The sequence below is a fragment of the Perissodus microlepis genome, chromosome 4 (assembly GCF_051167445.1).
Source record: "Perissodus microlepis isolate ML-2025 ecotype Zambia chromosome 4, ASM5116744v1, whole genome shotgun sequence".
NCBI lineage: Eukaryota > Metazoa > Chordata > Actinopteri > Cichliformes > Cichlidae > Perissodus > Perissodus microlepis.
This window is the reverse complement of record NC_140464.1, coordinates 23,956,675-23,978,062: the sequence shown is the minus strand read 5'-3', so window position 1 is coordinate 23,978,062 and position 21,388 is coordinate 23,956,675. Positions and strand designations below refer to the sequence as shown.

The 21,388-nt window shown below is 41.0% G+C and overlaps 2 protein-coding genes across 2 annotated transcripts; both read left to right on the top strand.

The window, feature by feature from the left end:
• The first annotated feature begins 5,960 nt into the window (after window positions 1-5,960).
• On the top strand, window positions 5,961-14,353 carry LOC146389000 (uncharacterized). Its single transcript, XM_084924716.1, has 17 exons — window positions 5,961-6,090; window positions 7,388-7,507; window positions 7,664-7,936; window positions 8,300-8,419; window positions 8,576-8,848; window positions 9,212-9,331; window positions 9,488-9,760; window positions 10,124-10,243; window positions 10,400-10,672; window positions 11,036-11,155; window positions 11,294-11,584; window positions 11,948-12,067; window positions 12,224-12,496; window positions 12,860-12,979; window positions 13,136-13,408; window positions 13,772-13,891; window positions 14,048-14,353. Exons 1-17 carry the CDS (start codon window positions 6,082-6,084, stop codon window positions 14,351-14,353), a joined length of 3,204 nt encoding a protein of 1,067 aa, XP_084780842.1. The 5' UTR covers window positions 5,961-6,081.
• A 1,491-nt stretch (window positions 14,354-15,844) lies between these two features.
• Window positions 15,845-20,737, top strand: LOC146388999 (uncharacterized; the record flags this gene model as incomplete). Its single annotated transcript, XM_084924715.1, has 11 exons — window positions 15,845-16,144; window positions 16,508-16,627; window positions 16,784-17,056; window positions 17,420-17,539; window positions 17,696-17,968; window positions 18,332-18,451; window positions 18,608-18,880; window positions 19,244-19,363; window positions 19,502-19,792; window positions 20,156-20,275; window positions 20,432-20,737. Coding segments are annotated over 11 exons (2,316 nt in total), but the record flags the coding sequence as incomplete, so codon positions are not given.
• Between the last annotated feature and the right edge of the window lie 651 nt (window positions 20,738-21,388).

Here is a 21,388-nt window from a genome sequence, read left to right as displayed (position 1 = left end):
GCACTGTCTTCTCCCTGTGCATGTGACTCTGAATGCACGTTTCTTTGTTTGAATGCATGTAAAGTATTTGCATCCAGTATCTGCTCTTTTGCTGCTCCTTAGCCTCAACAATAAAGTGCAGATAATCAATTTGTGAGAGATGTTATTACAACACTGAAATCTCTCATCATTTAGTAATAAGTCCTCTGTTTAGCCCTCAGAGTCCTATTGGAGCATATTACAGTGTTTTCTTTTACTTCTGTGACTTTTTGGGGTTTTTTATTGTGCAAGTCAAGGTCAGTGAAGTAACCGTATATAGTTCCTCACCCACTTAGGGTATACATTTTTCCAATAAGCATGTATATAAAAACCATTCGGGAAAACACATAGAACCTTTACAGCACCATTGATTTATCATCATTTTTCTTCTCATTGGCATTTTTCATAAATATAACATACAAACATACATATCAAACTGTAGCACGTCCTAGTGTTACAGTACTTGATGACGCTGCTATAATAATGCGGTAATAACAGAATGTGGCTAAACATTTACACTTCTTTTCAAAGATTTAAGTTCATTCTAGTTAATTCTCTGAGTTGAGCACATCCTAATACAGTAGACAGCTCCAAAACAAAAGCCAGTACATTTTTGAGTCAGTCAGCCAGTTTTGAAAGAACGGTAAATCGACTGAAAGCAAAATACTGATGTAGAAATTGTAACTATGTAACAAGAAGTAGACAAATAGCCTTCTAACTAGTGGTGGTTTCTGCACATTTTTTGTATGCAACTCAATTAAAACTAAATAAATTATAAATATTGAATTATTCCGTTAATTTTAGCAGTAATAAGACTTACAGTAAAAGTAAACACCAATATATGTGATTTAAGTATAATAAAACTATTATAAGGTCACAAAAAAATAAATGAATAAAGAAAATGATGTATAAATGGGTCAAATCTGTCACTGGATCACTGTGCAGTGATATGCAAAGTTCTGGCAACATCAAATATCCTGTTTACCTATGTTCTATGTTTATTTATTTATTTATTTATTGGGAGGTTTTTTTTTGTTTTTCTGGAGGTTTTTTTTGTTTGTTTTTTGTTTTGTTTTGTTTTGTTTTAGAGATGTCATGGCTCCTTAGATCCTGCTAATTTTAAGTAAACAGGTCACCATCTTTATACTACACATTTCACTCATTTCTAAAAATCAAACAATCTTTTAAGTTTTTCTAATGCAAGGGTTTCATTAAGTTACCCCTGTTTGATGTTATGATGACCAGTGTTGGTCAAGTTACTTGAAAAAAAATAATTAGTAACTAATTACTGATTACTTCTCCAAAAAAACGTAATCCCGTTACTTTACTGACTGCTTATTTTCAAAAGTAGTTAGTTACTCAGTTACTTAGTTACTTTTTAAAAACATGATACACAACCTGAATAGGCAATAAAGCAATAGACCTTTCAGCCCAATTCTACTTTTTCTGCATAATACATCATACAAAATGTAATCAAATAAAAAAGTCTCTTTTCAAAACTTGTTTTATTAGTTTTAATCTTTTAACTTTGTGCACATTGCATCAAGCAAAAATTAAATTATATGCAACAGTCTTTGACAATTAAACCTATTTTCTGCATATTCCAGAATATAAAATAAGATATATTTTTTTCTGTTTACACTCACTCTTTCAAATAGATGCAAGTAAAACACTCCCTTACTTTACTCATTACTTGAAAAAAGTAATCGGATTACAATGATACATTACTTGTAACGTGTTACTGCCCATCTCTGATGATGACAAGTGTGTGAGTAGCTAAGGCCAAAAACACCCAGTTTCCTGAATTCTTGAAGAACGCTGAAGTTTGCAATACTTCAGGCTGATCGAGCTGATGCAGTGATCTCACTGCATTATCTGCCACATAACCTGATCTTTGCTGATTGACTGGAAGAAATTCATCTGGTTCTACGAAATCACAGTGAGTCATAACGAGGTCAATGTTGATGTCCATTTAAGTGACCAAAAATGGCTCCTTGTGCAGTGAAGGGTTTATTAGACTGAGAGGCAAACTGCTTCTCGCTCAGTCATGTGGAATGGTTTCCACAGAACCCATTTAATATCAGCACTAGTACTGATATACTGATCAACACAGAGCATGAAGTACAAATAAATACTTGTTGGTTTAAGAAAAAATACATGAATCCCTTTTGAGAAGTTTAATAGAAGTACAGCCACAAAGACTAGAACACCTAGTGTTCAAAAGTAAAATTACCATATTGTCGGGATGTTTGGGGCTTCCCATGCTTTAATTACAATATGATCAGACACATAGAGCTATTTGTCTGTTTGTATATCTGTCAGCGAATTTCCTGAAAGTGGGTGAAGAGGTGGAGCATGAGGAAATGAAGATCTTGGTACAGATTCAGACTGCTTACTTGAAATATGAAAAATAGGCCACTGGCTTTGGCAGATGATGTGCTGCTTTAACTGTTGAAAGTTTATCCCCTCACCTGTCAGTATCTTGGATATATTTGGCATTCTTTTAATTATTATCATTATTATTATTATTATTATTATTATTATTATTATTATTATTATTATTATGTATAGCAGATCTGATAATGTTGGGGAGTAATATTAATTGCTCTTTGAGGTTGACTGATTTATGTGACCATCCTGTGAGAGAAGATGTGTTTTTCTACCCTTCTGCTACCAGCCTGAAGGCCTGTCTGTCTGTGAGCCAACAATGATTAAATGGTAAATGGACTGATTCTTATATAGCGCTTTTCTACTCAAAGCGCTCTGTCATGTCATAACATGTCATAGTTTCAGGTTTCTGCAGTGTATTTGTTCTGTTTGATCCTTGTTACATTGGCTGTGTTTCTGGTTTTTCCAGCCTCCGGCCTGAACGTTTGTCTTCATCTGTTAGTTTTTCATGTTTTTGTCATTTCCTGTTTTAGTCTGTAGGTTAGGTTTTTTTCTGTCTTTTTCAAGCCTTTTTCCTGCTTTTGTTCCTCTCATTTTTGACTGAAAGCCCCATCGTCATTACTCTCACCTGTGTTTCATCGTATAATTAGGCCCGCCAATTTAATGCAGTTTCCTTGTATTAAAATATCTCTGGGATTAAATGTTAAGTTAAAGGTAGTAACTTTCTTTAAGCTGACAGAAAGAGTCTGACCCCTTTGAGATAAGGTACGCTGTATGTGACCCACAGTGTAGTATAAGTTTGACATCCCTGGTTTAGATCCAGTTTGTAGTCTGGATGGGAGGAGTCATTTATGGTGTTGTGAGCCTTCTTCGAGCTGCTATTCCAGGGTATGTTGAGAGTGGAGGAGAGCTGGGCATACAAGATGCCCAGCTCTCTGTGATGTGGACTCATAGAAGCTTAAAGCTACAGACACACTCCACCTCTCTCCCTCTGATGTTAAGTGGAGTATGGAGCTTTCCCTCTGTTGTCTGATGTCCACAATAAACTGCTTGGTCTTCATGGAGTTAAGGGTGACATTGTTATCTCCACACTAAGCAGCCAAATGTTCCAGCTCCTTGCTGTAAACCACCTCATTTTTCCCGGTGATCAAACCCACCACTGTGACATCATCTAAAAACTTCACATTATATTTCATTCATACATAGGAACTCAGAAAACCTATAAATGAAGCTCCCAGCACACATTTTCTCTGCTGATGTTAATCTCACAGGAGCCTTGATGCCTGCTCAATAATCCAGGTAAGTAAATCCCAAAAGGTTGATTCTGCTCTACTGGACGTAGCGTTTTCAGTGGGAGAAACGTTTCATCACTCATCCAAGGGACTTCTTCAACCTTTTGGGAATCTAACAGAAGGTTTGGAACTCTGCAGCTTTGAGTTGACAGAGCGTTGGTGATTTTTACACGCTATAGACTCAGCACTCAGCGAGAACACGTTCTAAAAGTTCATGGCTAAGTTGCTGTGGTTCCACTTTGCAACAATAGCACTAACAGCTGATTGTTGTACATGTAGGACCAAAGAAATTTCACAAACTAACTTGTTGCAACTGTTGCATCCTATCACACTATCACACTCAAATTCAGTGAGCTCTTAAGAACAACCCATTCATTCACAAACAATATGTTATAAAGGCAGACTGCATGGCTTGGTACTAGATTTTACACGCCTATGGCCACAGGACTGAAAACATCTAACTTCAAAGATTCAAAGAGTTTGGCCCAATACTTTTGTCAACGTAGTGGATAGTCTTGACTTTCCCCTTTGTTAAGGTGTTCACCTGTCTTCCTTTTTCTTGTGCTCAGGTGTTGGATTCCTGTTCTGTTTTATTTCCTTGTGCACAGCTTAGCTCTTTGGGACTTTTTCCTGTTTTTGCATTACGCCAGTAAAGGTGCATATTTGTTATTTACCTTCCTTATGTGCCCTGCACTTCTTACGTCTTACCTTACCGTCTTCTTACCAGGTTTGAAGGTGTGCCAATGAATAGATAGAGTATCTTCTTTTCTTTCACGGATGGATGAACAATTTCTTTGACAGACATTTGTGTGGGTAATCTTTCAAATATGTAACAGCACAACTTTTTATTGGAACTGCTCCATAGCTTTAATGTTTCTTGACACAGGCCTGAGGCAAAAGCTTCATAATCTCAAAAATCAATGAAACTTTAACCTCCTTCCATCATTTTTTGTGCTTTAAATTATTACTTTATTTTTTTTAATGGTTTAAACACTTGCAGAACTTTTTTTTGACGGTGTAGCTTTGTTTTGTTTTTCTAACTAAATGGTGACACCGTCACATCTTCTGTAAACATCCAGCTCTTTCTTAGAATGAAGAGCAACCTGTTTATGGAACAAGGAAATGTTGCCTCTTCTATACACTTACCGAAATCCACATTGCACAGTCCAGTCATTGTTTCTCTCTTGTTATGTAATGCCATTCGATTTTTTGTTTTTGTTTTTTAAACCATCTGGGTTCATGTTGCTTAAGCAAAAGTTATTTTAGTGATGCAACAACAAAGCAGATACTGTATGCCATAAACAGTATAGAGTGAGAATGCATGTCAATGTTATTTAAAAAACACTATAAAAGGGTATGAATGTGTGTGTGAATGGGTGAATGAGGCATGTTTCATAAAGTTCTCTGAGTGTGCAAGTGGAGCAGACAAGTGCTGTATAAAAAACAGACAATTTACATTTATGTATTATTATGTATTATATAATTGTCCCTTTTTGTTTTATTTAAAATCTTCTTTCAGATGTAACTGTTTTCTGTTTTCAAGACCGCAACAAAACGAATGTCAAAAACTGACCACAGGGTGATATATCAAACTAAAACATCTTAAATCCATTTCTGAGGCTGGGACAGACAGTGCGTTGCATGTGGATTCATGAGCATGAGCCAACAAAAATGTCACCACAGACTAAGGCACTGCAAACTAACAGAGCATAACAGAGATTTTTATACAGACACCTTTTGGAAAGAAGTTATTACTGCAACAGATCTCTCTAGCGATTGACTCTGGAGCTGTACATAGCTGGTTCCACGGTAAAAGGGTGACACCTATTGGTGAAAGTGGGTAGTGCAGCGGGTTCAGTACAGTGAGTAGAAAGAGAGAATTTGCTGCTCTCCGGGCCATTTATAAAATAAGCACAACTTATGAAATCCAGTAGTTTTCAAATACAATGAGCTGCTGTGATATGCTGTGGCAAATAAAACCACTTTTTCTCTGTTTTGACGTATTTTCGTATGATCATTACGCACCACTTTGATGGAGTAATTATGTGGATGCCTAAATATTAAAAAAGCCGCCATAACTGAGGTTGAACTGAGGGAAAAACTCACTAAAAACAATTATTACAGTGATTTTTAACAGTAGGTACAAAAATGCGTGATTTAACATGACAGGTTGCGTGGTTGCTATGCGTCTCCAGGTTCGATTTGCATTGCATCTTTTGGTATAGTTCAGACACATTTCACTCGACGTGTTGTGCACAGCTACAACGGATTTCTGCAAATTTCTGCAAACGTAAGACAACTTTCTGCTCAAGACTTCTTGCAGCCTTACAAGTGTCCAACTCCCATGTGACGGAGGAAAGCGACCCAGCAACCATCATCCATCATGGAAAATGTGAGATTTTATGACCATTTTCAATAAGTTTTGAATATTTACTCAACGGCCAGAAAGAGTTCACTTTGCAACAGGGCAACATGAAAATATAGACGACATAAATGTGGATAAAAAGCATTAAAAACTTAGGCCTGTGCACGTGGGAGTTATACTTGCATGTTAGACTGTTGCACTGTAGCTGTAAACGGGTAAACTGTGCATAAAGTCATTTAAACTAGTATGTTACCTATAATAATGTTTTCTTTTGTGTGTATTAAATGATCTTGTGGCAGACATGTCACCAAAGTTTGCAGCTGGGATAAAAATGTTCAGTTTTTGCTAATAAGTAGAGTATCTTACATCTCGAATTAACTCAAGTGCATAATGATCACCAGGCCTGTTTCTAGCTTTTTAGGGGGGGTGGGGGTGGGCTGTGCATGTTCCTGATTGGGGGCCTTTATTTTGTATTTAAAACTAAAATCAGAGAATAAAACAAGTAAACACTGAGACTTTATTCACTGTAGAAAAGCTAATCCCCAAAATGTTTATTTACAAATTTGCAAGCAATTTTCTGCAGCATCATTTGAATTTTCAAATGTATACACACTGTCACATGTTTACAGGAGCCACATGTAACTGTGATCATCTTTAAAATCCTCAAAGCTTCTGCTTTTGGGCTTTTTTAACTTAAGTTTTAATCTCCTTCTTCATTGTGGCTTATGCTACAATTATTCACCTGACAAGACAGTCACCTCTGGGTAGAGGTCCCTCATTACACCACAGCCTAAAGATGATCTTGAACTCATTACCCCCCACACACAAGGCAGGGCTCTCCTATTATTGCAGCTTGCTTTTCTTTATATCCTACATGTCATTTTAAACCATATAAGTGCCACACGTGACCAAGCTTAGCCAGTTACAAAGATATTTTGTGCATCTGCATTGTTCAAAAACGGCAATAAGCAGCAATGATTATAACAGAAATTAGAGTTTAATACAACATGGACTTTGGTGTTTGTTTAGCTTATGCAAATTATTATTTGACATGTCATTTGGGGGTATGCAGCAGTGAAGCTCTAACACGATGAGCCCATACGTTGACACGTCTTTTATTACACTGACCTTGATGCATTGTCCTGGTTTTAGTTCTTATGATTTTATGTGAACATGTTGGATATTTTTTGTCATGGACAAGTTATTCAACCATGCAAATGGTTTAAGTAGTTTATGGACATATGAAAGGGTTTGTTATCTTTAAAATGTTTCATGAACTACTAACTGATGTCTGCATTACTGTCATTTTTGTGTATACCTGCAGCTTACTGTGCCCGATCACCTCAAAGACCGTAATTATTGTGAGAGAAACACTGCATGCCAGGCCTGTGATGCAAAGAAACCCAGGGCCAGCAGGAAACAACCGTGCTGCAGCAAGGACCAGGTTGGATGTGTAAAATTTCAGGAACAGAATCATTTGAGGGTTTTGGAGTTTGGACTTCATTGTGGTTCATCAAATTTAGATTTTTGTCTTGTTTGAAAAAAATGAGGTCGCTATTAACTACTGACATTCCCTTGTGTGCTTCTGACCTTTCCCCAGGTTGTTAATTCAACCCAGAGGCCCCGGCGCCATGACAGAACAGTCAGTCAGCCCCGGAAAAGGAAGCGAAGCCCAGCATCCAGTTCTTCCCGACCTCCAAAGACCTCAGTGCCTCCCTCTGCAATCTCACATGATGACCTGCCAGTGGCAAAAAAATTGCCCCCCAGACCCGAGCCATGCAGTACTGACCACCAGCCAACCAGCTCCAGTGACAGCCCTTTAAAAATCCACAACCTCTCAGTGGAAGATTATCAGCGAGTCTACCATGAGGAGGTAGATAGCAGCAATGATTATAACAGAAATTAGAGTTTAATACAACATGGACTTTGGTGTTTGTTTAGCTTATGCAAATTATTATTTGACATGTCATTTGGGGATATGCAGCAGTGAAGCTCTAACACGATGAGCCCATAAGTTGACACGTCTTTTATTACACTGACCTTGATGCATTGTCCTGGTTTTAGTTCTTATGATTTTATGTGAACATGTTGGATATTTTTTGTCGTGGACAAGTTATTCAACCATGCAAGTGGTTTAAGTAGTTTATGGACATATGAAAGGGTTTGTTATTTTTAAAATGTTTCATGAACTACTAACTGATGTCTGCATTACTGTCATTTTTGTGTATACCTGCAGCTTACTGTGCCCGATCACCTCAAAGACCGTAATTATTGTAAGAGAAACACTGCATGCCAGGCCGGTGATGCAAAGAAACCCAGGGCCAGCAGGAAACAACCGTGCTGCAGCAAGGACCAGGTTGGATGTGTAAAATTTCAGGAACAGAATCATTTGAGGGTTTTGGAGTTTGGACTTCATTGTGGTTCATCAAATTTAGATTTTTGTCTTGTTTGAAAAAAATGAGGTCGCTATTAACTACTGACATTCCCTTGTGTGCTTCTGACCTTTCCCCAGGTTGTTAATTCAACCCAGAGGCCCCGGCGCCGTGACAGAACAGTCAGTCAGCCCCGGAAAAGGAAGCGAAGCCCAGCATCCAGTTCTTCCCGACCTCCAAAGACCTCAGTGCCTCCCTCTGCAATCTCACATGATGACCTGCCAGTGGCAAAAAAATTGCCCCCCAGACCCGAGCCATGCAGTACTGACCACCAGCCAACCAGCTCCAGTGACAGCCCTTTAAAAATCCACAACCTCTCAGTGGAAGATTATCAGCGAGTCTACCATGAGGAGGTAGATGGCAGCAATGATTATAACAGAAATTAGAGTTTAATACAACATGGACTTTGGTGTTTGTTTAGCTTATGCAAATTATTATTTGACATGTCATTTGGGGGTATGCAGCACTGAAGCTCTAACACGATGAGCCCATACGTTGACACGTCTTTTATTACACTGACCTTGATGCATTGTCCTGGTTTTAGTTCTTATGATTTTATGTGAACATGTTGGATATTTTTTGTCGTGGACAAGTTATTCAACCATGCAAGTGGTTTAAGTAGTTTATGGACATATGAAAGGGTTTGTTATTTTTAAAATGTTTCATGAACTACTAACTGATGTCTGCATTACTGTCATTTTTGTGTATACCTGCAGCTTACTGTGCCCGATCACCTCAAAGACCGTAATTATTCTGAGAGAAACACTGCATGCCAGGCCCGTGATGCAAAGAAACCCAGAGCCAGCAGGGAACAACCGTGCTGCAGCAAGGACCAGGTTGGATGTGTAAAATTTCAGGAACAGAATCATTTGAGGGTTTTGGAGTTTGGACTTCATTGTGGTTCATCAAATTTAGATCTTTGTCTTGTTTGAAAAAAATGAGGTCGCTATTAACTACTGACATTCCCTTGTGTGCTTCTGACCTTTCCCCAGGTTGTTAATTCAACCCAGAGGCCCCGGCGCCGTGACAGAACAGTCAGTCAGCCCCGGGAAAGGAAGCGAAGCCCAGCATCCAGTTCTTCCCGACCTCCAAAGACCTCAGTGCCTCCCTCTGCAATCTCACATGATGACCTGCCAGTGGCAAAAAAATTGCCCCCCAGACCCGAGCCATGCAGTACTGACCAACAGCCAACCAGCTCCAGTGACAGCCCTTTAAAAATCCACAACCTCTCAGTGGAAGATTATCAGCGAGTCTACCATGAGGAGGTAGATAGCAGCAATGATTATAACAGAAATTAGAGTTTAATACAACATGGACTTTGGTGTTTGTTTAGCTTATGCAAATTATTATTTGACATGTCATTTGGGGGTATGCAGCAGTGAAGCTCTAACACGATGAGCCCATACGTTGACACGTCTTTTATTACACTGACCTTGATGCATTGTCCTGGTTTTAGTTCTTGTGATTTTATGTGAACATGTTGGATATTTTTTGTCGTGGACAAGTTATTCAACCATGCAAGTGGTTTAAGTAGTTTATGGACATATGAAAGGGTTTGTTATTTTTAAAATGTTTCATGAACTACTAACTGATGTCTGCATTACTGTCATTTTTGTGTATACCTGCAGCTTACTGTGCCCGATCACCTCAAAGACCGTAATTATTCTGAGAGAAACACTGCATGCCAGGCCCGTGATGCAAAGAAACCCAGGGCCAGCAGGAAACAACCGTGCTGCAGCAAGGACCAGGTTGGATGTGTAAAATTTCAGGAACAGAATCATTTGAGGGTTTTGGAGTTTGGACTTCATTGTGGTTCATCAAATTTAGATTTTTGTCTTGTTTGAAAAAAATGAGGTCACTATTAACTACTGACATTCCCTTGTGTGCTTCTGACCTTTCCCCAGGTTGTTAATTCAACCCAGAGGCCCCGGCGCCGTGACAGAACAGTCAGTCAGCCCCGGGAAAGGAAGCGAAGCCCAGCATCCAGTTCTTCCCGACCTCCAAAGACCTCAGTGCCTCCCTCTGCAATCTCACATGATGACCTGCCAGTGGCAAAAAAATTGCCCCCCAGACCCGAGCCATGCAGTACTGACCACCAGCCAACCAGCTCCAGTGACAGCCCTTTAAAAATCCACAACCTCTCAGTGGAAGATTATCAGCGAGTCTACCATGAGGAGGTAGATGGCAGCAATGATTATAACAGAAATTAGAGTTTAATACAACATGGACTTTGGTGTTTGTTTAGCTTATGCAAATTATTATTTGACATGTCATTTGGGGATATGCAGCAGTGAAGCTCTAACACGATGAGCCCATACGTTGACACGTCTTTTATTACACTGACCTTGATGCATTGTCCTGGTTTTAGTTCTTATGATTTTATGTGAACATGTTGGATAATTTTTGTCGTGGACAAGTTATTCAACCATGCAAGTGGTTTAAGTAGTTTATGGACATATGAAAGGGTTTGTTATTTTTAAAATGTTTCATGAACTACTAACTGATGTCTGCATTACTGTCATTTTTGTGTATACCTGCAGCTTACTGTGCCCGATCACCTCAAAGACCGTAATTATTCTGAGAGAAACACTGCATGCCAGGCCTGTGATGCAAAGAAACCCAGAGCCAGCAGGAAACAACCGTGCTGCAGCAAGGACCAGGTTGGATGTGTAAAATTTCAGGAACAGAATCATTTGAGGGTTTTGGAGTTTGGACTTCATTGTGGTTCATCAAATTTAGATCTTTGTCTTGTTTGAAAAAAATGAGGTCGCTATTAACTACTGACATTCCCTTGTGTGCTTCTGACCTTTCCCCAGGTTGTTAATTCAACCCAGAGGCCCCGGCGCCGTGACAGAACAGTCAGTCAGCCCCGGGAAAGGAAGCGAAGCCCAGCATCCAGTTCTTCCCGACCTCCAAAGACCTCAGTGCCTCCCTCTGCAATCTCACATGATGACCTGCCAGTGGCAAAAAAATTGCCCCCCAGACCCGAGCCATGCAGTACTGACCAACAGCCAACCAGCTCCAGTGACAGCCCTTTAAAAATCCACAACCTCTCAGTGGAAGATTATCAGCGAGTCTACCATGAGGAGGTAGATAGCAGCAATGATTATAACAGAAATTAGAGTTTAATACAACATGGACTTTGGTGTTTGTTTAGCTTATGCAAATTATTATTTGACATGTCATTTGGGGGTATGCAGCAGTGAAGCTCTAACACGATGAGCCCATACGTTGACACGTCTTTTATTACACTGACCTTGATGCATTGTCCTGGTTTTAGTTCTTATAATTTTATGTGAACATGTTGGATATTTTTTGTCGTGGACAAGTTATTCAACCATGCAAGTGGTTTAAGTAGTTTATGGACATATGAAAGGGTTTGTTATTTTTAAAATGTTTCATGAACTACTAACTGATGTCTGCATCACTGTCATTTTTGTGTATACCTGCAGCTTACTGTGCCCGATCACCTCAAAGACCGTAATTATTCTGAGAGAAACACTGCATGCCAGGCCCGTGATGCAAAGAAACCCAGAGCCAGCAGGGAACAACCGTGCTGCAGCAAGGACCAGGTTGGATGTGTAAAATTTCAGGAACAGAATCATTTGAGGGTTTTGGAGTTTGGACTTCATTGTGGTTCATCAAATTTAGATCTTTGTCTTGTTTGAAAAAAATGAGGTCGCTATTAACTACTGACATTCCCTTGTGTGCTTCTGACCTTTCCCCAGGTTGTTAATTCAACCCAGAGGCCCCGGCGCCGTGACAGAACAGTCAGTCAGCCCCGGGAAAGGAAGCGAAGCCCAGCATCCAGTTCTTCCCGACCTCCAAAGACCTCAGTGCCTCCCTCTGCAATCTCACATGATGACCTGCCAGTGGCAAAAAAATTGCCCCCCAGACCCGAGCCATGCAGTACTGACCACCAGCCAACCAGCTCCAGTGACAGCCCTTTAAAAATCCACAACCTCTCAGTGGAAGATTATCAGCGAGTCTACCATGAGGAGGTAGATGGCAGCAATGATTATAACAGAAATTAGAGTTTAATACAACATGGACTTTGGTGTTTGTTTAGCTTATGCAAATTATTATTTGACATGTCATTTGGGGGTATGCAGCAGTGAAGCTCTAACACGATGAGCCCATACGTTGACACGTCTTTTATTACACTGACCTTGATGCATTGTCCTGGTTTTAGTTCTTATGATTTTATGTGAACATGTTGGATATTTTTTGTCGTGGACAAGTTATTCAACCATGCAAGTGGTTTAAGTAGTTTATGGACATATGAAAGGGTTTGTTATTTTTAAAATGTTTCATGAACTACTAACTGATGTCTGCATTACTGTCATTTTTGTGTATACCTGCAGCTTACTGTGCCCGATCACCTCAAAGACCGTAATTATTATGAGAGAAACACTGCATGCCAGGCCCGTGATGCAAAGAAACCCAGAGCCAGCAGGAAACAACCGTGCTGCAGCAAGGACCAGGTTGGATGTGTAAAATTTCAGGAACAGAATCATTTGAGGGTTTTGGAGTTTGGACTTCATTGTGGTTCATCAAATTTAGATCTTTGTCTTGTTTGAAAAAAATGAGGTCGCTATTAACTACTGACATTCCCTTGTGTGCTTCTGACCTTTCCCCAGGTTGTTAATTCAACCCAGAGGCCCCGGCGCCGTGACAGAACAGTCAGTCAGCCCCGGGAAAGGAAGCGAAGCCCAGCATCCAGTTCTTCCCGACCTCCAAAGACCTCAGTGCCTCCCTCTGCAATCTCACATGATGACCTGCCAGTGGCAAAAAAATTGCCCCTCAGACCCGAGCCATGCAGTACTGACCACCAGCCAACCAGCTCCAGTGACAGCCCTTTAAAAATCCACAACCTCTCAGTGGAAGATTATCAGCGAGTCTACCATGAGGAGGTAGATAGCAGCAATGATTATAACAGAAATTAGAGTTTAATACAACATGGACTTCTGTGTTTGTTTAGCTTATGCAAATTATTATTTGACATGTCATTTGGGGGTATGCAGCAGTGAAGCTCTAACACGATGAGCCCATACGTTGACACGTCTTTTATTACACTGACCTTGATGCATTGTCCTGGTTTTAGTTCTTATGATTTTATGTGAACATGTTGGATATTTTTTGTCGTGGACAAGTTATTCAACCATGCAAGTGGTTTAAGTAGTTTATGGACATATGAAAGGGTTTGTTATTTTTAAAATGTTTCATGAACTACTAACTGATGTCTGCATTACTGTCATTTTTGTGTATACCTGCAGTTTACTGTGCCCGATCACCTCAAAGACCGTAATTATTGTGAGAGAAACACTGCATGCCAGGCCCGTGATGCAAAGAAACCCAGAGCCAGCAGGAAACAACCGTGCTGCAGCAAGGACCAGGTTGGATGTGTAAAATTTCAGGAACAGAATCATTTGAGGGTTTTGGAGTTTGGACTTCATTGTGGTTCATCAAATTTAGATTTTTGTCTTGTTTGAAAAAAATGAGGTCGCTATTAACTACTGACATTCCCTTGTGTGCTTCTGACCTTTCCCCAGGTTGTTAATTCAACCCAGAGGCCCCGGCGCCGTGACAGAACAGTCAGTCAGCCCCGGGAAAGGAAGCGAAGCCCAGCATCCAGTTCTTCCCGACCTCCAAAGACCTCAGTGCCTCCCTCTGCAATCTCACATGATGACCTGCCAGTGGCAAAAAAATTGCCCCCCAGACCCGAGCCATGCAGTACTGACCAACAGCCAACCAGCTCCAGTGACAGCCCTTTAAAAATCCACAACCTCTCAGAGGAAGATTATCAGCGAGTCTACCATGAGGAGGTAGATGGCAGCAATGATTATAACAGAAATTAGAGTTTAATACAACATGGACTTTGGTGTTTGTTTAGCTTATGCAAATTATTATTTGACATGTCATTTGGGGGTATGCAGCAGTGAAGCTCTAACACGATGAGCCCATACGTTGACACGTCTTTTATTACACTGACCTTGATGCATTGTCCTGGTTTTAGTTCTTATGATTTTATGTGAACATGTTGGATATTTTTTGTCGTATACAAGTTATTCAACCATGCAAGTGGTTTAAGTAGTTTATGGACATATGAAAGGGTTTGTTATTTTTAAAATGTTTCATGAACTACTAACTGATGTCTGCATTACTGTCATTTTTGTGTATACCTGCAGCTTACTGTGCCCGATCACCTCAAACACCGTAATTATTATGAGAGAAACACTGCATGCCAGGCCGGTGATGCAAAGAAACCCAGAGCCAGCAGGAAACAACCGTGCTGCAGCAAGGACCAGGTTGGATGTGTAAAATTTCAGGAACAGAATCATTTGAGGGTTTTGGAGTTTGGACTTCATTGTGGTTCATCAAATTTAGATCTTTGTCTTGTTTGAAAAAAATGAGGTCGCTATTAACTACTGACATTCCCTTGTGTGCTTCTGACCTTTCCCCAGGTTGTTAATTCAACCCAGAGGCCCCGGCGCCGTGACAGAACAGTCAGTCAGCCCCGGGAAAGGAAGCGAAGCCCAGCATCCAGTTCTTCCCGACCTCCAAAGACCTCAGTGCCTCCCTCTGCAATCTCACATGATGACCTGCCAGTGGCAAAAAAATTGCCCCCCAGACCCGAGCCATGCAGTACTGACCACCAGCCAACCAGCTCCAGTGACAGCCCTTTAAAAATCCACAACCTCTCAGTGGAAGATTATCAGCGAGTCTACCATGAGGAGGTAGATGGCAGCAATGATTATAACAGAAATTAGAGTTTAATACAACATGGACTTTGGTGTTTGTTTAGCTTATGCAAATTATTATTTGACATGTCATTTGGGGGTATGCAGCAGTGAAGCTCTAACACGATGAGCCCATAAGTTGACACGTCTTTTATTACACTGACCTTGATGCATTGTCCTGGTTTTAGTTCTTATGATTTTATGTGAACATGTTGGATATTTTTTGTCGTGGACAAGTTATTCAACCATGCAAGTGGTTTAAGTAGTTTATGGACATATGAAAGGGTTTGTTATTTTTAAAATGTTTCATGAACTACTAACTGATGTCTGCATTACTGTCATTTTTGTGTATACCTGCAGCTTACTGTGCCCGATCACCTCAAAGACCGTAATTATTCTGAGAGAAACACTGCATGCCAGGCCGGTGATGCAAAGAAACCCAGAGCCAGCAGGAAACAACCGTGCTGCAGCAAGGACCAGGTTGGATGTGTAAAATTTCAGGAACAGAATCATTTGAGGGTTTTGGAGTTTGGACTTCATTGTGGTTCATCAAATTTAGATCTTTGTCTTGTTTGAAAAAAATGAGGTCGCTATTAACTACTGACATTCCCTTGTGTGCTTCTGACCTTTCCCCAGGTTGTTAATTCAACCCAGAGGCCCCGGCGCCGTGACAGAACAGTCAGTCAGCCCCGGGAAAGGAAGCGAAGCCCAGCATCCAGTTCTTCCCAACCTCCAAAGACCTCAGTGCCTCCCTCTGCAATCTCACATGATGACCTGCCAGTGGCAAAAAAATTGCCCCCCAGACCCGAGCCATGCAGTACTGACCACCAGCCAACCAGCTCCAGTGACAGCCCTTTAAAAATCCACAACCTCTCAGTGGAAGATTATCAGCGAGTCTACCATGAGGAGGTAGATAGCAGCAATGATTATAACAGAAATTAGAGTTTAATACAACATGGACTTTGGTGTTTGTTTAGCTTATGCAAATTATTATTTGACATGTCATTTGGGGGTATGCAGCAGTGAAGCTCTAACACGATGAGCCCATACGTTGACACGTCTTTTATTACACTGACCTTGATGCATTGTCCTGGTTTTAGTTCTTATGATTTTATGTGAACATGTTGGATATTTTTTGTCGTGGACAAGTTATTCAACCATGCAAGTGGTTTAAGTAGTTTATGGACATATGAAAGGGTTTGTTATTTTTAAAATGTTTCATGAACTACTAACTGATGTCTGCATTACTGTCATTTTTGTGTATACCTGCAGCTTACTGTGCCCGATCACCTCAAAGACCGTAATTATTGTGAGAGAAACACGGCATGCCAGGCCCGTGATGCAAAGAAACCCAGGGCCAGCAGGAAACAACCGTGCTGCAGCAAGGACCAGGTTGGATGTGTAAAATTTCAGGAACAGAATCATTTGAGGGTTTTGGAGTTTGGACTTCATTGTGGTTCATCAAATTTAGATTTTTGTCTTGTTTGAAAAAAATGAGGTCACTATTAACTACTGACATTCCCTTGTGTGCTTCTGACCTTTCCCCAGGTTGTTAATTCAACCCAGAGGCCCCGGCGCCGTGACAGAACAGTCAGTCAGCCCCGGGAAAGGAAGCGAAGCCCAGCATCCAGTTCTTCCCGACCTCCAAAGACCTCAGTGCCTCCCTCTGCAATCTCACATGATGACCTGCCAGTGGCAAAAAAATTGCCCCCCAGACCCGAGCCATGCAGTACTGACCACCAGCCAACCAGCTCCAGTGACAGCCCTTTAAAAATCCACAACCTCTCAGTGGAAGATTATCAGCGAGTCTACCATGAGGAGGTAGATGGCAGCAATGATTATAACAGAAATTAGAGTTTAATACAACATGGACTTTGGTGTTTGTTTAGCTTGTGCAAATTATTATTTGACATGTCATTTGGGGGTATGCAGCAGTGAAGCTCTAACACGATGAGCCCATACGTTGACACGTCTTTTATTACACTGACCTTGATGCATTGTCCTGGTTTTAGTTCTTATGATTTTATGTGAACATGTTGGATAATTTTTGTCGTGGACAAGTTATTCAACCATGCAAGTGGTTTAAGTAGTTTATGGACATATGAAAGGGTTTGTTATTTTTAAAATGTTTCATGAACTACTAACTGATGTCTGCATTACTGTCATTTTTGTGTATACCTGCAGCTTACTGTGCCCGATCACCTCAAAGACCGTAATTATTGTGAGAGAAACACTGCATGCCAGGCCTGTGATGCAAAGAAACCCAGGGCCAGCAGGAAACAACCGTGCTGCAGCAAGGACCAGGTTGGATGTGTAAAATTTCAGGAACAGAATCATTTGAGGGTTTTGGAGTTTGGACTTCATTGTGGTTCATCAAATTTAGATCTTTGTCTTGTTTGAAAAAAATGAGGTCGCTATTAACTACTGACATTCCCTTGTGTGCTTCTGACCTTTCCCCAGGTTGTTAATTCAACCCAGAGGCCCCGGCGCCGTGACAGAACAGTCAGTCAGCCCCGGGAAAGGAAGCGAAGCCCAGCATCCAGTTCTTCCCGACCTCCAAAGACCTCAGTGCCTCCCTCTGCAATCTCACATGATGACCTGCCAGTGGCAAAAAAATTGCCCCCCAGACCCGAGCCATGCAGTACTGACCACCAGCCAACCAGCTCCAGTGACAGCCCTTTAAAAATCCACAACCTCTCAGTGGAAGATTATCAGCGAGTCTACCATGAGGAGGTAGATAGCAGCAATGATTATAACAGAAATTAGAGTTTAATACAACATGGACTTTGGTGTTTGTTTAGCTTATGCAAATTATTATTTGACATGTCATTTGGGGGTATGCAGCAGTGAAGCTCTAACACGATGAGCCCATACGTTGACACGTCTTTTATTACACTGACCTTGATGCATTGTCCTGGTTTTAGTTCTTATGATTTTATGTGAACATGTTGGATATTTTTTGTCGTATACAAGTTATTCAACCATGCAAGTGGTTTAAGTAGTTTATGGACATATGAAAGGGTTTGTTATTTTTAAAATGTTTCATGAACTACTAACTGATGTCTGCATTACTGTCATTTTTGTGTATACCTGCAGCTTACTGTGCCCGATCACCTCAAAGACCGTAATTATTATGAGAGAAACACTGCATGCCAGGCCCGTGATGCAAAGAAACCCAGAGCCAGCAGGAAACAACCGTGCTGCAGCAAGGACCAGGTTGGATGTGTAAAATTTCAGGAACAGAATCATTTGAGGGTTTTGGAGTTTGGACTTCATTGTGGTTCATCAAATTTAGATCTTTGTCTTGTTTGAAAAAAATGAGGTCGCTATTAACTACTGACATTCCCTTGTGTGCTTCTGACCTTTCCCCAGGTTGTTAATTCAACCCAGAGGCCCCGGCGCCGTGACAGAACAGTCAGTCAGCCCCGGGAAAGGAAGCGAAGCCCAGCATCCAGTTCTTCCCGACCTCCAAAGACCTCAGTGCCTCCCTCTGCAATCTCACATGATGACCTGCCAGTGGCAAAAAAATTGCCCCCCAGACCCGAGCCATGCAGTACTGACCACCAGCCAACCAGCTCCAGTGACAGCCCTTTAAAAATCCACAACCTCTCAGTGGAAGATTATCAGCGAGTCTACCATGAGGAGGTAGATAGCAGCAATGATTATAACAGAAATTAGAGTTTAATACAACATGGACTTTGGTGTTTGTTTAGCTTATGCAAATTATTATTTGACATGTCATTTGGGGGTATGCAGCAGTGAAGCTCTAACACGATGAGCCCATACGTTGACACGTCTTTTATTACACTGACCTTGATGCATTGTCCTGGTTTTAGTTCTTATGATTTTATGTGAACACGTTGGATATTTTTTGTCGTGGACAAGTTATTCAACCATGCAAGTGGTTTAAGTAGTTTATGGACATATGAAAGGGTTTGTTATCTTTAAAATGTTTCATGAACTACTAACTGATGTCTGCATTACTGTCATTTTTGTGTATACCTGCAGCTTACTGTGCCCGATCACCTCAAAGACCGTAATTATTGTGAGAGAAACACTGCATGCCAGGCCCGTGATGCAAAGAAACCCAGAGCCAGCAGGGAACAACCGGGCTGCAGCAAGGACCAGGTTGGATGTGTAAAATTTCAGGAACAGAATCATTTGAGGGTTTTGGAGTTTGGACTTCATTGTGGTTCATCAAATTTAGATTTTTGTCTTGTTTGAAAAAAATGAGGTCGCTATTAACTACTGACATTCCCTTGTGTGCTTCTGACCTTTCCCCAGGTTGTTAATTCAACCCAGAGGCCCCGGCGCCGTGACAGAACAGTCAGTCAGCCCCGGGAAAGGAAGCGAAGCCCAGCATCCAGTTCTTCCCGACCTCCAAAGACCTCAGTGCCTCCCTCTGCAATCTCACATGATGACCTGCCAGTGGCAAAAAAATTGCCCGCCAGACCCGAGCCATGCAGTACTGACCACCAGCCAACCAGCTCCAGTGACAGCCCTTTAAAAATCCACAACCTCTCAGTGGAAGATTATCAGCGAGTCTACCATGAGGAGGTAGATGGCAGCAATGATTATAACAGAAATTAGAGTTTAATACAACATGGACTTTGGTGTTTGTTTAGCTTATGCAAATTATTATTTGACATGTCATTTGGGGGTATGCAGCAGTGAAGCTCTAACACGATGAGCGCATACGTTGACACGTCTTTTATTACACTGACCTTGATGCATTGTCCTGGTTTTAGTTCTTATGATTTTATGTGAACATGTTGGATATTTTTTGTCGTGGACAAGTTATTCAACCATGCAAGTGGTTTAAGTAGTTTATGGACATATGAAAGGGTTTGTTATTTTTAAAATGTTTCATGAACTACTAACTGATGTCTGCATTACTGTCATTTTTGTGTATACCTGCAGCTTACTGTGCCCGATTACCTCAAAGACCGTAATTATTGTAAGAGAAACACTGCATGCCAGGCCCGTGATGCAAAGAAACCCAGGGCCAGCAGGAAACAACCGTGCTGCAGCAAGGACCAGGTTGGATGTGTAAAATTTCAGGAACAGAATCATTTGAGGGTTTTGGAGTTTGGACTTCATTGTGGTTCATCAAATTTAGATTTTTGTCTTGTTTGAAAAAAATGAGGTCGCTATTAACTACTGACATTCCCTTGTGTGCTTCTGACCTTTCCCCAGGTTGTTAATTCAACCCAGAGGCCCCGGCGCCGTGACAGAACAGTCAGTCAGCCCCGGGAAAGGAAGCGAAGCCCAGCATCCAGTTCTTCCCGACCTCCAAAGACCTCAGTGCCTCCCTCTGCAATCTCACATGATGACCTGCCAGTGGCAAAAAAATTGCCCCCCAGACCCGAGCCATGCAGTACTGACCACCAGCCAACCAGCTCCAGTGACAGCCCTTTAAAAATCCACAACCTCTCAGTGGAAGTTTATCAGCGAGTCTACCATGAGGAGGTAGATGGCAGCAATGATTATAACAGAAATTAGAGTTTAATACAACATGGACTTTGGTGTTTGTTTAGCTTATGCAAATTATTATTTGACATGTCATTTGGGGGTATGCAGCAGTGAAGCTCTAACACGATGAGCCCATACGTTGACACGTCTTTTATTACACTGACCTTGATGCATTGTCCTGGTTTTAGTTCTTATGATTTTATGTGAACATGTTGGATATTTTTTGTCGTGGACAAGTTATTCAACCATGCAAGTGGTTTAAGTAGTTTATGGACATATGAAAGGGTTTGTTATTTTTAAAATGTTTCATGAACTACTAACTGATGTTTGCATTACTGTCATTTTTGTGTATACCTGCAGCTTACTGTGCCCGATCACCTCAAAGACCGTAATTATTATGAGAGAAACACTGCATGCCAGGCCCGTGATGCAAAGAAACCCAGAGCCAGCAGGAAACAACCGTGCTGCAGCAAGGACCAGGTTGGATGTGTAAAATTTCAGGAACAGAATCATTTGAGGGTTTTGGAGTTTGGACTTCATTGTGGTTCATCAAATTAGATTTTTGTCTTGTTTGAAAAAAATGAGGTCGCTATTAACTACTGACATTCCCTTGTGTGCTTCTGACCTTTCCCCAGGTTGTTAATTCAACCCAGAGGCCCCGGCGCCATGACAGAACAGTCA